The sequence below is a fragment of the Sphaerulina musiva genome (genome assembly GCF_000320565.1).
Source record: "Sphaerulina musiva SO2202 unplaced genomic scaffold SEPMUscaffold_1, whole genome shotgun sequence".
Lineage (NCBI taxonomy): Eukaryota > Fungi > Ascomycota > Dothideomycetes > Mycosphaerellales > Mycosphaerellaceae > Sphaerulina > Sphaerulina musiva.
The window spans coordinates 2,508,705-2,522,840 of record NW_016017383.1 but is presented as its reverse complement, the minus strand read 5'-3'; the positions used below and the strand labels follow the sequence as shown (position 1 = coordinate 2,522,840).

Genomic DNA, 14,136 nt, shown 5'->3' with positions numbered 1-14,136 from the left:
TACCTTCCTTACCGTACACTACCTAACCTGACCTTATTACCTCCTCCCCCACCCCCCTCCATATCATTCTTCTCAATTCTCAAAAGCCTCCCCCGTCGCTCTCCAATCGCCGACTGGCCGATTGTCTCCGGCCACTTCACCTAACAGGCAATCGCTACCCAGCTGCCGTCAGCATCGCAAGAGCGTAGGACGTAGCTTCCAGGTTCGGTCGACACCGACAAAGGGGCCACGCGGCTGTACGAGCATTGGAAGTCACGCCGCCATAGGTACCTTCCGTTACTCTCGACCTGCTATCTGCCCGCGGCCATAGAGGGGCATTCAGACCACAACGTGCCCCCATCAACCGGCCATACTCCCCCCCGAGGTTTCTGGTTTCTGGTGCGGCTTGTGTAGTAGTGGCATCGAATATATCAAATTCCGAGACTACACTGGAAAACGCCCAGACTATATATCAATACCTACCGCACACGGGACTGCCTAGACGATAGATCCATACATTGGGCTTGTCCTTCATCGATACCTGCCGGACCTAGCAGCGCCGAGGCCATTTCTTGGTGACATAGGTACATACCTACCTACCTACCGCTCATTCGACTCGGGGACACGACCGTCACGATGACCGACGCATCGATGAGAGACTACGGCATTGCCGCCCCCCATGGTCCCAATATGGGTGGTCAACATGTCGCTACTGCCGATCTGGGAGACATGAAGCATAACGAGTCAGAAGTCTTTCGATCACTTCTGCTACCCGACGACAGCTACGACGAGAACGGCACGTATTGGGCGGATATGAAGGTCGCCCAGAGGCTCAAGTTTGTCAACAAAGTCGACTCTGCAGAAGCCAAGAAGGAGGTGCAGAGCATCGGCCGCATGATGAAGGCCGATCCTCTCAGTCCCGTCAGTTACTACTTCCGGAATATGGTGATTCCTGGTATGGGTCTCTTGCTTGAAGGGTGAGTCGTTGCAGTCGCACACGAGAAAAGTGTGCCAATACCTACAAACCAATGACCCTTGATCTGATTGATGGTAGTTACGTCTTGTTTTCCATCGGGAATGTGAAGCCCCTCTTCACCGCAGCTTTCCCGGACTGCTGGCACAATTACAAGGTCTGCACCAAGACTTGGGTGCAGGCCGTGGACTACCTGGAGATTCTCGGCATCATTGTGGGCCAAATTCTGGTTGGTGTTCTCGGTGACTGGCTTGGTCGTCGGTGGGGCCTGATTCAGGATGCCGTGATCATGTTCTTGGGCCTCATTATGCTCACAGCTTCCTGGGGAACGACTTTGAACGGCTGGGTCATCTGCTACACGTGGTCGCTGTTCTTCTACGGTATCGGCGTGGGAGGAGAGTATCCTATGACAGCGACATCTGGTATGGAGAACGCTGTCGGAGCCGGAAAGATCTCGACTCGAGAAGATCGTCTACATCGCGGCCGCAAGGTGACTTCGGCCTTCCTCATGCAAGGCTGGGGCCAATGGGCCAACCAGGTCATCCTCATTCTGCTCCTGCTGATCTTCCACGGCGGCAAGAGCGGTGCTCCGTACAACAAGACCCTCGTGCAGTGGACCTACCGCGTGTCATTTGCCATTCCCGCCGTGGGCACCCTCTGGCTCTGCTACTATCGTACTTACAAGATGCGATCTGCCTCCAAAGTGCTCCAGCAAGCCAAGAAAAAGCAGTCCGTCACCGGATACGATGTCAAGTCGCTGAGCTATACCTTTACCTACTTTGGCGGTCGTGTCTTTGCCACTGCTGCTGCTTGGTACGCCAACGATGTCTTCTTCTACGGAAATAAACTCTTCCAGGCCGAGTTCATCTCCACTCTCTCCGGCGACACATCCTCGGTCATGGTCAATTGGCTCTGGAATCTACTCAACATTGGTGTTTCCCTTGTGGGCTACTATCTGGCTTCGTTCCTGATTGACAACAAAAATTATGGACGCAAATGGATGCAGATTGTGGGATTCATGGGCGACTTCATCTGCTTCATCATTCCCGCATTCAACTACTCCTACTATGCAGAAGGAGCCGGCGTGCACAAGTTCATGGCAATGTACTTTTTGTCATCCTTCTTCAACCAATTCGGGCCCAATTCCGTCACCTTCTTGGTCGCCGCTGAGGTCTTTCCCACGCCAGTTCGTGCGTCTGCACATGGATTCAGTGCTGCATGTGGTAAATTGGGAGCTCTCACTGCAGCTGTCTTGTACAACTACATTGATGTGCCGACACGATTCATGGTCGTGCCCTGGTTCGGTCTTGCCGGAGCTCTCATCACATTTGTCTTTTTGCCTGATACCACAGGACTGGATCTCAAGGAGCAGGAACGCCGCTGGGCATACATTCGCGCGGGTCGCGAGAATGAGTACCATGGTGTTGCCATTCACCCCCAGCATCTATCGTTGTGGGAGCGGATGCGTGGTGGTGCCAAAAATTACAATGCGCAGAAGGACTATGAGCAGAGGGTGGAAGAGATGAGGGCTGATTGGGAAGCTGCAATGGCCCGCCGCGTCGCGGAAAAGGAGGGTGCTCAGGATGAGGTGGACGAGGATAACTGGTCGAGCGAAGTCAGTACTTTCTTCGAGAGGACTCGCGGGATGAAGGGGCCAAAGAGCAATGTTGGGCCTGAACGCTCCATTGAAGAGGAATCCGACGACCTGGAGCTTAGTCCCGAGCTGAAGGAGTTGAAGAAGTGAGTTTATACCTTGCGCATCCACGCAGGCACGTCGCATCGCAAAAGGTATCGGAGGGATATGTACATGTATGTAGGACAGTTACGCTGCACAGAGAAGCATGGTGGTACATACTGTATTTCCCGTGTTCAAAATGCCGGCTCCCAGTCCCGAGTGGTGCACTTTTTCAAAGGTACCTACCTACCTAGGTATGTAAGGTAATGTACCTGGTATGCTTGCTTGACTGGTACATCCAGGACAAAAGGTCACGAGGACATTCTCGCCTGCCATATCGACTGCTTTCGTAGTGCATCGATCTGACCCTTCAGTAGATGTTGGCATCTGCTTAGACGATCGAGTGGAAGAGGTCGCTCTGGTGAGCTCTTGGACCGCGCGCAGCCCATTTCGTCCACCTTGGGTGTTTATTGATTGCATTTTGCAGCTGAAGAGATGTCGGTCCTACTGCGGTCCTTGACGAGTTACCAGTATCCACCACCTAGGGTCAGGGTGATTCTGTGTCTGTCCTCATACTTCACTCCCGAATCCCGTCCCTCAATGCGAAGAGCACCAATGTCGGCAAAGTCAGGTAGGTCAGGTACCTACATGGACCTAACATAGGTAGACCAGCCAGCCAGTCTGCACCATCACAACCACCGTGTTCATACTGTATGTAGGTCACGGGTTCAATGATGATTATTACCGCCGCCACTGCCCTTCTCCCAGCCTTTGATCGACTCATCAATATTCATCCAATATCTCAATTTCACCGCCTCCCTCGTAGCAGTAGCCAAGTCTTCCTCAGCAAACGCAGACTCCAAAATCTGAACACTCTTGTCGATTCGCGCATTATTCTCGTTCCGGATCTTCACCAGCCCTTCTTCGTCGTCCACGTCGTCGACGGCCTCGCGAGCCTCCATGACTTCCATCAGCAGTTCTCCTCCGTCTGTTTCGGCGTCGAGCTTCGCGCTGTCGTCGGCGACATCGATGCCCTTTTGAGCGAGCAAGTACTGCGCTCGTCGCAGCGGGTCCTGCAGCGTCTTGTAGGCCTCGTTGATGCGCGCGCTCAGGGCCTCCGCATGGCTCTTGTGAGCGGCCGACGCGACATCTGGGTGCGCTTTGGCTTGGAGTTGCAGGTACTCTTTGCGGAGCTGGCGGAGGTCGGGCGAGAAGGACGTGTGTGGTGGTGGTCCGCGAGGAAATGTCTGGGGGAAGATGGAGTAGTGTGTCGTCGTCGTCGTTGCCGTCGTCTGGGTGGGCGGTTGTCGCTCGCTGCTGTACTTTCTCGTTCTCGTCTCCGTGCTCGTGATCGTCCTCCACCTTCTTCTCAACGTCACGTCGGCCGTTCTCATGTCCACCGCCGGCATCGTCACCGCCGCCGCCGTCGCCATCTTGGTCGACAACGTGGATAATGTTGACCGCATCTTGCACGACAAGAGAAGGTATGCAGGTCAAAGTGAGTTACTAAGTGTCAGTGATCAATCGCACTGGATTGGAACTACCTATGTGTGTCGACTTGCATGCCGGCACGACGTCACCACGAAGGTGCATGGCTGCATCAATATGAGTTGATGCATACAAACCTTACATGTACTGTACATGTATCTTTCTGTGAAGTATATATGTGTGTACCTTGGGCTATGTGATTGTGTACAACTAAGGTACATTGGATATATGTCGCTGCCGCCATTGTCCCATCCTGCCACACTCTAGAGACCGTACAGTACCTAACTACATGTATACCTCGCCCGTTCGCAGGACACTTTCCCACCACGCACGCTACATATGAGATGCCTCGCCGCTCTACCGTTGTAGCTGATCGGGCCCAAAGGACATGGGCAGCAGCTGCTCCAGTGTCATGACGACCGAATGGTTGTCCTTGTCGTACATGAGAATGGGTGTCGAGGGCTTGCAGGGTTTCCATGTCAGTGGCGCAGTGCTGGTGGACTTGCTCTCTCCGCTCATCATAGGTATCATGGACACACACCTCGCAAAACTCCCGGATGAACTGTCTGCACATACCACAGGGACTTGCAGGCGGGCTGATGTCTGTCGCCACGGCGATGGCTCGGATATCCCCTCTCGCAGCGCGCTGCCATCCATCAGTGTCAGTAGTCTGTACTGTACAGCATGCATGAGTGTGTAAGTCTCACATGCTGTACCACGGCCGTCCCAATGGCGGTTCGCTCTGCACATGTGCCCACGGGGTACGCCGCGTTCTCGACATTTGCGCCGGTCACGACCTCGCCGCTTTTCAGCAGCAATGCTGCACCAACGCGGAAGTTTGAGTATGGGCCTGTCCGTCACGGTCCATCAGTCGTCGCGCCACGCACGTACGCACGCACGCCTCTTCGCGGCTAGGATCAGCCCGTGCTGCCACTCACAATACGCCCTGCTTTTGGCCTCGACGCACGATGCCGACAGCTTCTGCACCTCTGCCTGCGATAGACCATGGATCAGTGCCGTGTCATGACGGGCATGTCCTCGCTGGTAGTCGGACTCGTCGGACATGGCGAAAGGGGAGAAAGGGAAGGGGAGGGGAGGGGAGGGAAGGGAAGGGGAGGAGAGGATTAATTATTGAGGTGAGCAGAGACGAGGTTGCAGTGGGCTCGGCACAAGGCTGTGCAGTGCACATTACGGAAGATACCTGGCTAGAACAGGTACCGCCGGAGAACTAGAACTAGGTAGGTAGGTCCTTTTACCTCCTAGATGCCTCATGCCTCCACTCGCATTGGCCGGGAGGGGAGGACGAGGAGGACGGCTATCAGGTATACTTGTAGAGGGAACTGGGCTGTTTTAGGTTCGATGCATAAAGGGATCGTCTGTATCTGCTGACACATGGGGGGTTCCCGTCTGGTTCTTCTACCTCCGTGAGTCCTGTCCTTATCCTTATCGTGCAGTGACTGATAAACAACTTAATGCTTCTTTCTCCGTGAGTCCGTGGAGTTGAACGTGTACAACGCCCATCATCATCATCATCATCATCATCACCATCACCACATGCACCACTGCACCCTCCCGCACCTTATGTAATCTACGGTAGAGCTGGAGCTGCTGCCATGTTGCTGCAAAAGGTATGCTCAATCCTCTTTCCTACTTGACTGACAGAAACCCGTGATCATCATCCTCGACAAGGGCACCAGGACAACAACAACAACAACACCTCCACCGAAGAGTGAAAACCAAGTTACAACATACAACAATACCATGGCTGCTGCTGCTGCTGCTGCTCCTGCTGCTGTCGACGCTGCTGCACACCAAGAGTCCGCCGACTTCTCGCCGTACAGGACAGACGGCAAGCTGTATGGCTTCGTGTGCATCGTTACGGGCGCCACACAACCCGTGGGCAGAGCGATCGTGTTGGAGCTTGCAGCACACGGTGCCGCGTGTATCTATGCCTGTTCGTCAACGCCCAGTGATGATTTTGCCCGCGTGGAGCAAGACGTCAACAAGCAATACCCAAACACAAAGGTCATTGGGCAAGTCTCTCAATCCCATGCTGACACCAACCATGACGAGTCATCTGCGATACGATATGGCGATGTGTTTAAGAGCTTGCTATACTGACTCCATCGTAGCTATCCCTTCAAGCTCGCCGATGAGCAAGATACTCTCGGGCTCATTGACGATGTGCTCAACGCTTGGGGGCGATTGGACATTTACGTAACCTCCTCCGGCCTCTTAGGCCCATCCTCGATTGCAGACACCACTCCGGCAGATTTGCTCAAACTCTTTGAAGCAAATAGCATGGTGAGGAGCACACAGAGGCATCCCGTGATCCTGGACCCGGTACTGACGTGGCCTAGGCACCCTTCTTTGCTCTCAAATACGCTCCCCCGGCCATGCTAAAAACCACGCCGAAAGGGAACTATGCAAATGCCGCACCCAAAGACCAAGCCTATGGGTCCATCATTGTTGTCTCCTCGGTCGCCTCTACCATTGGGGGATGTTGGGGTCCTGCATTCACAATGGCCTCCCATGCCGCGCTGGGTGTAGTCCGCTCTGGAGTGGCCACTCTCAAAGGCACTGGAGTCAGGATCAACTGCATTTCGCCAGGCCAGATAGATATTGGTATTGACCTCGAAAAACAAGACAAGCGGGGCATCGCGCATCAGCTGCCACCTGCCAGTCTGCAGAGTAGAGAAAAGCAAAAGGAGATTATTGGCTTGGAGAGGCCTGGAACTCCTATCGAAGTGGCAAGAGTGGCCGGCTTCCTGGCCAGTGGCTTTTCGAGCTATGTAACTGGTGCAAACATGATTGTCGACGGCGGCTCGACCGTTATGAACCCCGTCAGTCTTCCAATCTAGAGGGCGTGTCATGCGTAGACCAAGCAACAATGTCAATACGTTCCAATTATTACCTACTTGTCCTAGTCTCGAGAATATCTCTCGAGTCATTCGTGATTTGGCTACTGCAACCAAGGGCACTGACCTTACTCAAGTTTGACCTTACTCGAGTTCTAAACAAACACTCTCCTACGCTTATCAGCCTCGACTTCAAGCCAGGTTATGTATTCTGGATTGCGAGATGGCTTTGGTGGACGAGAGGATCTCCGCGGTTCGTCCTTTGGTATGAGTTCGGGCTCCTTCGTGCTGACCTCCTTCTTGCTAAGCTCCTTACTGAGCCCTTGGTTGCTGGACTTCTTCTTGCTAAGCTCCTTCTTACTGCATGTGGGCTCCTTCTTACCAGGTTCTTTCTTGCTGGGCTCCTTGCTGAACTCCTTGCTGGACTCCTGCTTGCTGAGTTCCTGCTTGCTCATCTCTTTCTTGCTGGGCTCTTTCTTGCTGAGCTCAGTCTCTGTCGCTGGTTGTGAGATTTCCAGTCTGTTAATCATCCACGTGCCCGAACGTCTGCCATTCGCTGTTTGAGCGGACTTGAAACGCTTCGACGCCGACTTCTCGCCGTCTCCGTTTTCTGCGCTATCGAAAGAAGCAGATGATGCAGATCTTTTGCGAGATTCCGCCAAAGATTCTGATGTACGGGTGTTGACTTGCGATGCGCTTTGCGGCGCCGTCTCTGCGGAAGGAATCGTTCTAGCAGCAGTGGCTAGGTGGACTCGCTCCGCCAATTCAGAAGCCAACTGTTGGCCTTTGGCAAGACGATGGAGCAGCTCCCCGGCGATTTCATCTGCGGACCACATCTCTAGTGTTGCTTGGGAGCGTTGGTCGCTTTCAGACCGGTCCATCCATTGCATCAAGTCTTGAACAGCAGAATCTGAGTTCTGCAGAGCAGGCGGAGTAGGCGGAGCAGGGTCTTTCTTGCAGATGTGCTCCAGGCTACGTTGGTGGAGATCGATTTGCGATTGCATCATCGAGATTTTGCTGGTGAGCTGGGCAAGGGACTGGCTAATGTCCATAGCATCCTCGTGCTTGCAGTGGTCTTCGACCGTATCGAGTCGAGATCGAAGGTTCTCGGGAAGTCTTTGCTCGATGCTCTGTAGGCGAGTCTGAATGTTATCATAGGACGAATTGACGCCGCCTAACGCGTCCTTGATCTGTCTTCTCAATGCAGTCTCAAGCAGGCCAAAAGCCTCTCCGTCCTCAGTCCTGGTCTTGCTCGCCATGATGAAGCTTTAATGAGAGTGCACCGCGACTGCAAAGATTCCTGTGTTCGTAAAGCGTCGTAAGTTGCCACTGGTGCTCGCGGACTGCAAGAGCTAAGTAGGTAGGAGGGAGTGCATGTATAGGTCGGTAGGTAAGGTACATCTGATGTTGAGAGGGGTTAGACCACGGCCAGCTGAGGCACGGGCCGGGCCGTGGGCTGCTAGTAGCAGCGAGATGCCGGATGAATATCACGATGAAGCCATCGATGATTCTCCTCGGATCATCGACAATTGCACCTTCTCATCTGCTGCCTCCAAACGCACTCCACAACAGAACTCGAAGCTCTGGGAAGAGTAGCAGAGGGCAGAAAGTGCGGGTGCCAGCTTGTGAAAACTCGGATATTTGGAAAGGTCGCCACCATGAGGACCGTCACTTGGGTCAAGATGGTTGCTGCGTATGTTACCGTTGCGGGAAGTGTATGCGAGCGAAAACGATATATGTGCTGATATGAGATGATAGCGGTGGGATCATGTGTATCGGCGGTCCAGCTTTGATATACTACGTCACTCCCACAGAAGAGGAGTTATTCATGGTGAGCTGGTGGCGAGATGAAGAGCGATTTCAAGGCGGCAGGCAAGCGCTGACACGGGAGCCAAACAAACAGAAATACAACCCCGAACTGCAGCGCAGATCTCTGGAGAGAAGAAAGGAGAAGCAAGAAGACTTTGATACCTTTGTCAGCAAGCTGAAGGGATATTCGAAAAGTGACAAGCACAGTAAGTCGTTTCTTCCTTTCTCAGTTTCAGGCCTACAACACCTCATGGCCAAGTGACATTTGCACTTTCAACAACACAAGTGGCAGAGTTCAAGCCCCCGGCGCTCCAATGTGAGCCTTGAGGCTTATTTATACTCATGTTGCTATATTGAAGCCCCATCGACTTCTGGGACAAAGGCTTACGCGTATCACAGTCTGGCAAGTGTGGGAAGATGATCTGACCAAGAAGCGGGCGGAGGGTGTCACGGCCGAGCTTGAGCGGAGAAGAGCCGCGGAAGCGGAATCGCAGGCCCGAAGAGATGAGCTGAGGCAGAGTATCAAATGAAAACCACGAGTCGACAGGAGCGACGACCAAGGCCGGAATGAAGCCCTAGCATGGCGGCAGCGAGGGCATCCCATCGTCAGCAACTGGGTACCTCTGTACTACTAGTATAAACAGGCTGTGATACTATTATACAATGCTCATCGCGCCTCGTCCGCCAAGTCACACTTTGTAACCTAAGGTACCTTTATCTCGCGCTGTGGCTGCTACCCGTGATCTGCTCAAACGTACTCTCGAGCTTATCAACATCGATGCGGGCAAATAGCAGCTACTATCAAGCATCGACACATGAGATAGCGTTGTTGTGCTGATTCACTACGAAGCCATGGGCGGGCATATTGTCCCGCGCCTCTCACAGTAAGTGCCGTGAACTTAGAGAACCTCTTTCATTTGAAAACTCGACGCTGCGCATGGTAGCAGTGTGTGACGAGCACGTAAAAATCAAGCGCGCTCAAGAGCGTTGAGAATTTTAGTGAAGCTATTTTTCTGTCGCGGAGACTTCAGTCCCCCCTATCTTCTTCCCAGACACTGCGGTCGAAGAAATTTCGAATCTGCCTAGCGTTCTCTTTCCCTATCGATGCCGCCAACTCTGCCTCGTCCGCATTCGATACAGCCTGCACATTGTCGTATTCCAGGATCAGTTTGTTCAATGCCTTGTTTGATACGCCTGGAACACATCTCAACATTTCCTGTGGCGTCTGATTGAATGTCCTCGTCTCGGGATCTTCTCCATGCTCCAATCCCAGCTGCACTGCCTTGATCGGATCTGGTTCTTCTTGTTTGTTCTTGAGCTCTTCAAAGATCTCGGCCGTCTGATAAGGCGAAGACGACCAGACGATCTTGAGTCGTGGGAATGCCAGAGTCAGCAGGACGAGTTTAGATTGCAGGTCACTGCCAACTACGCTCGCCGTTCCGATCGAGGAGGAAAGGTCGGCGAAGGGCTCGAGCGTGAAAGCCTTTTGTGCGTCGAACTCGATCAGGAGCATGGGAGACTTGTAGTGCTGAAGCATTGTTTCGGCTTGGTTGTACAATCGGCCATTATTGAAGGATGAGATGAGGTCACTGACAGATTTGCGCTCCACACAGATGTCTGGTGTCAAGACGTAATCGCCAACTGTCAACATGCAAGGTATCACGACCATATTGCGTCCGTGCAGGAGGGAAGGCAGACTGCTGCGGAATTCTCGCACATCAACCACGACCCGCGGAGGCTCGGCCGTTGCCATCAACCGTCCACCACCAGCAATGCGTGTGTTGACAGTCCGTAGGAACGTCTCCTGGGGGTCTTGATTGTCGACATCGTGGGTGAAGGTCATCGCCATGTTCCCTCTTTCCCGGATGAGCTTGGTAAAGCTGTCTTTCTCCCGTCTCACTGTGCTGAGGTATCGCTGCTCCTCTACGCTTGCGCCATAGTACATAAAGTACACCCGGACCTGTCTACTAGTATGGCTGCTTCTATACACTTCTATTCGCCTGATGAATGCTGCATCGGGTTCGTACATTATTACGTATCGTGGCTTGATCTCTTCAAGCAGGTGGTCGTCCATGTCGCCATCGTAGGGGTGTATCAGTACAAGATCTTTCATGTCATAAAGTTCGTAATAGTCGTCCATATCCTCTAGGGGATCTGCGCCGAGATCCATCTTGGCGGTGGTCACGTCGTCCGCAAAGTCATTCACAGCCAGTTCATGCATTAACGCTTGGACATGAGACTCTTTGTCGCCAGCAACAGAGAGCGACCCATTAGCATTTCGACCAGGTGCTGCTCCAACTGCACCACCTCCACGTACTCGTCTGCGTTTGTTAGGTGGCGGCTTTCCGCCTTTGATTTGACCAGAAGCGTGCCGCGCCGTACCATTAATCTCCTTCTCGTTGGCAGCAAATAGCGTACTGCTCACGCGAGCAAAGTCCCGCTTCCATAATAGATAGTTGCGCAGCTTTCTCCGCATCATATACTTGCCACTCGGCTGTCTCTCCTTAGGCAATCCATCCTCACTTCCGTCCGCAGCCTTGTCGCCATCTACCTCATTTCGCATGGTCTGAAGATACTCTCGCAACTGTCTGCAGGTGCCATGGTCCCCACACATGATCAATATACTGCCACTGGACTCGTCTTGAGGCTGTGGGTTGAAGTAGACATCTCGCTCGATCTCCTCCAAGATCTCCGCGAGAAGTGACCACTTTGGAAGCTCTTCCAGAACTGGATTGAGACCTTCATGTTCCACATTGGCGAGTGGGCCGTCCGTAATCTTGCCTGTGTATACTCTCCCCTTCGCATTATCCAGCAGCACTGAAGCAGCGTCCAGAAACAACCAAGGCGACACCTCTTTCCGGGAGCTTCCAGGAGGCGGCTGACTCGCCGCAAGCACAGTATCAAGGTATCTGTTAAATTCTACAGCGTCATACGCGAGCAAAGAATGTAAGATTGTCCTCAGCATAGTCAAGTCTCGTACAATCATTTTGGTTCGGAAAGAGACTCGATGCCACACCGGATCCAGCTGTCGCCTCACGATTGAATCGAAGGATCTGTGTAGTGCGCTATCCACGGAAAAGTCCAGATCAATGATCCCAGTGTTCATCTTTTTCAACTCGGCAATACTGACCTCGACACATTCCAGCACCGCACTCTGGATGTTCCGCATAGCCTCTGTCATGGGCACTTCCAATTCGATGACTTCAGCCTTCCTCTTGCCCTCTAGACTCTTCGCAACGCCCACATGGAAGCGAGGGTACAGTACCGGTTTGCGCAAGAACAAGTTGCGCAGAATGTTCGTGAGCGGCTGGAAACCCGAAGTGAAAGGCTCTGGCTGATCAGAGAAGGCTTTGAGAAAGCCCTTCTTATTCTTCTGGCGGAATATGCGTACGATGAAAGCTTCCAGGCTGGTAGCTGCCACCCTTTCGGCATGCAGGACGATCAAGCCAGTCACTGTGGCAGGGTCGAGCAATCCAGACAGAAAGTCTACGATGAGGATTCTGGAAGTGATGGAACATATCCCTCCGCGCTTATACATTCTCTCGCGCTGCGTCACATTCGTCATGTCCGTGTTCACCAGCTGCATACCACGGCACTTTGCACTGCCCGAAACGGCAGCATGTTCAGCCAGAGACTCGCCCACCCAGTCATTCTCCCGATCCTCAGCGCCGACGAGGATGACAAGGTTGTGACCCGAGGCATCGTACGAGTGCAGGAGATTGGTGACGAGGCGGAGGAGGCCCAGTCCCCTGGCGAGTATGAGCAGCTCGTCTTCGGCGCGGAGAGAGTGGAAGATGTCCTGTTGGAAGTCGAGCGGGAGCGAAAGGCGCACGGGGGGGTCCGAAGAGGTGTCGGTGTCAGCGGCGGTGTGCGAGGCCATTACAACGAATGGGCAGAGGCAGAGAGCGACGAGCGGCAGAGGCAGACATGGAGAAGACTACAGTCACGTGGATGCGCGCCGCGCTTGCGTGTCAAGGCAAGCGCGTCAAGGCGCGTAGAACCAGAACTAGGTAGCACCTCCACTGTAGTGTAGTCACTTCGCCACCAAACAATCCCGTCAAATCGCACAAGTTCCTTCAGCAACAACAACACCCAAGTACTAGAATAAGGTAGTACTCGAAGCAACTCTGTCCGGAGAGAAGCCACTCTATACGGAGATACAGAAGCACCAGCAGCAGCCAACATGGACGAGGAGCAATCGCAGTCTGGATATGAGGATGGTCTCGCGGGCGGACCAGGCGCACCAACGCCGCTGGCCAGTCTCGAGGGCGTCGCCGGCCTCACGAAGCGAGATATCTCGTTATTTGTAGAGGCGGGTTACAATACCGTCGAGAGTGTGGCATACACGTAGGTCCTCTTCGCGGCGCACATTCGTGATGCGAGTGACTGACAGCGTACTAGACCGAAGAAGCTGCTCGAGACCATCAAGGGCGTATCGGAACAGAAGGCCACCAAGATGCTCACAGAAGCGAGCAAGCATGTGCCCATGGGATTCACTACCGCGACGGAGATGCATGCACGGCGATCGGAGCTCATATCAATCACGACTGGCTCGAAGCAACTGGACACGCTACTCGCAGGAGGCATTGAAACTGGCAGCATCACCGAGCTCTTTGGCGAATTCAGAACCGGAAAGAGTCAAATTTGCCACACGCTCGCAGTCACATGTCAACTGCCATTCGATATGGGAGGCGGAGAGGGAAAATGCCTCTATATTGACACCGAAGGCACCTTCCGACCAGTCCGCATGCTTTCAGTTGCCGATCGATATGGCTTGTCAGGCGAGGAAGTCTTGGACAATATCGCCTATGCCCGCGCCTACAATTCCGACCATCAGCTGCAACTCCTCAACCAAGCTGCTCAAATGATGACGGAAACACGCTTCTCACTTCTGATTGTGGACAGTGCCACCTCTCTGTACCGAACGGACTTCATAGGGCGTGGCGAGTTGTCCAATCGTCAGACTCATCTCGCCAAATTCATGCGAATACTCCAGCGTCTGGCAGACGAGTTCGGCATCGCAGTGGTCATCACAAATCAAGTGGTCGCGCAAGTCGATGGAGGTCCATCGGCCATGTTCAATCCCGATCCAAAGAAGCCGATTGGAGGTAACATCATAGCGCACGCATCGACCACTCGACTGTCGCTGAAAAAAGGACGCGGCGAAACGCGAATATGCAAAATCTACGATTCGCCCTGCTTGCCGGAGAGCGATTGCATGTTCGCAATCACGGAGGCGGGCATCAACGATCCTCAGCCGAAGGACCTGGAAAAGGATTGATGGTAGAAGGATGCATTAGAGCGTGCTGGAGTAGCATTGGGGAGGTGCACCGAGAGGACGGGAGTTATTTGAT

General features: G+C 53.5%; 7 protein-coding genes across 7 annotated transcripts; 3 read left to right on the top strand and 4 right to left on the bottom strand.

Moving 5' to 3' along the window:
• Nucleotides 1-102: 102 nt before the first annotated feature.
• SEPMUDRAFT_146156 (phosphate transporter A-1) lies at nt 103-4,113 on the top strand. Its single transcript, XM_016903484.1, has 3 exons — nt 103-956; nt 1,034-2,557; nt 2,882-4,113. The coding sequence occupies exons 1-3, from the start codon at nt 616-618 to the stop codon at nt 2,892-2,894; spliced, it is 1,878 nt and encodes a 625-aa protein (XP_016765174.1). The 5' UTR covers nt 103-615; the 3' UTR covers nt 2,895-4,113.
• On the bottom strand, nt 3,401-3,898 carry SEPMUDRAFT_30625 (Co-chaperone Hsc20; the record flags this gene model as incomplete). The annotated part of the gene is made up of 1 exon (XM_016908467.1): nt 3,401-3,898. A coding segment is annotated over one exon (498 nt), but the record flags the coding sequence as incomplete, so codon positions are not given.
• Nucleotides 4,114-4,472: 359 nt separating the features above from the next.
• Nucleotides 4,473-5,190, bottom strand: SEPMUDRAFT_129882 (cytidine deaminase; the record flags this gene model as incomplete). The annotated part of the gene is made up of 4 exons (XM_016902317.1): nt 5,054-5,190; nt 4,823-4,965; nt 4,657-4,761; nt 4,473-4,577 (listed from the first exon to the last, which is right to left on the bottom strand). Exons 1-4 carry the CDS (start codon nt 5,178-5,180, stop codon nt 4,473-4,475), a joined length of 480 nt encoding a protein of 159 aa, XP_016765173.1. The 5' UTR covers nt 5,181-5,190.
• Nucleotides 5,191-5,611: 421 nt separating this feature from the next.
• On the top strand, nt 5,612-7,023 carry SEPMUDRAFT_146154 (NAD(P)-binding protein). Its single transcript, XM_016903483.1, has 3 exons — nt 5,612-6,148; nt 6,248-6,419; nt 6,476-7,023. Exons 1-3 carry the CDS (start codon nt 5,877-5,879, stop codon nt 6,974-6,976), a joined length of 945 nt encoding a protein of 314 aa, XP_016765172.1. The 5' UTR covers nt 5,612-5,876; the 3' UTR covers nt 6,977-7,023.
• Nucleotides 7,024-7,128: 105 nt separating this feature from the next.
• On the bottom strand, nt 7,129-8,232 carry SEPMUDRAFT_113073 (uncharacterized protein; the record flags this gene model as incomplete). Its single annotated transcript, XM_016901013.1, has 1 exon — nt 7,129-8,232. The coding sequence occupies one exon, from the start codon at nt 8,230-8,232 to the stop codon at nt 7,129-7,131; it is 1,104 nt and encodes a 367-aa protein (XP_016765171.1).
• A 279-nt stretch (nt 8,233-8,511) lies between these two features.
• Nucleotides 8,512-9,459, top strand: SEPMUDRAFT_146153 (CBP4-domain-containing protein). Its single transcript, XM_016903482.1, has 4 exons — nt 8,512-8,666; nt 8,732-8,804; nt 8,877-8,988; nt 9,182-9,459. Exons 1-4 carry the CDS (start codon nt 8,632-8,634, stop codon nt 9,310-9,312), a joined length of 351 nt encoding a protein of 116 aa, XP_016765170.1. The 5' UTR covers nt 8,512-8,631; the 3' UTR covers nt 9,313-9,459.
• Nucleotides 9,460-9,809: 350 nt separating this feature from the next.
• Nucleotides 9,810-12,662, bottom strand: SEPMUDRAFT_153115 (DNA repair protein; the record flags this gene model as incomplete). The annotated part of the gene is made up of 1 exon (XM_016907500.1): nt 9,810-12,662. One exon carries the CDS (start codon nt 12,660-12,662, stop codon nt 9,810-9,812), a length of 2,853 nt encoding a protein of 950 aa, XP_016765169.1.
• Nucleotides 12,663-14,136: the final 1,474 nt, after the last annotated feature.

Bases quoted from the DNA above. Each gene is read 5' to 3' on its own strand.
- SEPMUDRAFT_146156 (XM_016903484.1), top strand. From the start codon at position 616: ATGACCGACGCATCGATGAGAGACTACGGCATTGCCGCCCCCCATGGT. The intron at 957-1,033 runs GTGAGTCGTTGC...GATTGATGGTAG, and splicing joins ATGGGTCTCTTGCTTGAAGG to TTACGTCTTGTTTTCCATCG.
- SEPMUDRAFT_146154 (XM_016903483.1), top strand. From the start codon at position 5,877: ATGGCTGCTGCTGCTGCTGCTGCTCCTGCTGCTGTCGACGCTGCTGCA. The intron at 6,149-6,247 runs GCAAGTCTCTCA...ACTCCATCGTAG, and splicing joins CCAAACACAAAGGTCATTGG to CTATCCCTTCAAGCTCGCCG. The intron at 6,420-6,475 runs GTGAGGAGCACA...GACGTGGCCTAG, and splicing joins TCTTTGAAGCAAATAGCATG to GCACCCTTCTTTGCTCTCAA.
- SEPMUDRAFT_146153 (XM_016903482.1), top strand. From the start codon at position 8,632: ATGAGGACCGTCACTTGGGTCAAGATGGTTGCTGC. The intron at 8,805-8,876 runs GTGAGCTGGTGG...CCAAACAAACAG, and splicing joins CAGAAGAGGAGTTATTCATG to AAATACAACCCCGAACTGCA. The intron at 8,989-9,181 runs GTAAGTCGTTTC...CGCGTATCACAG, and splicing joins TTCGAAAAGTGACAAGCACA to TCTGGCAAGTGTGGGAAGAT.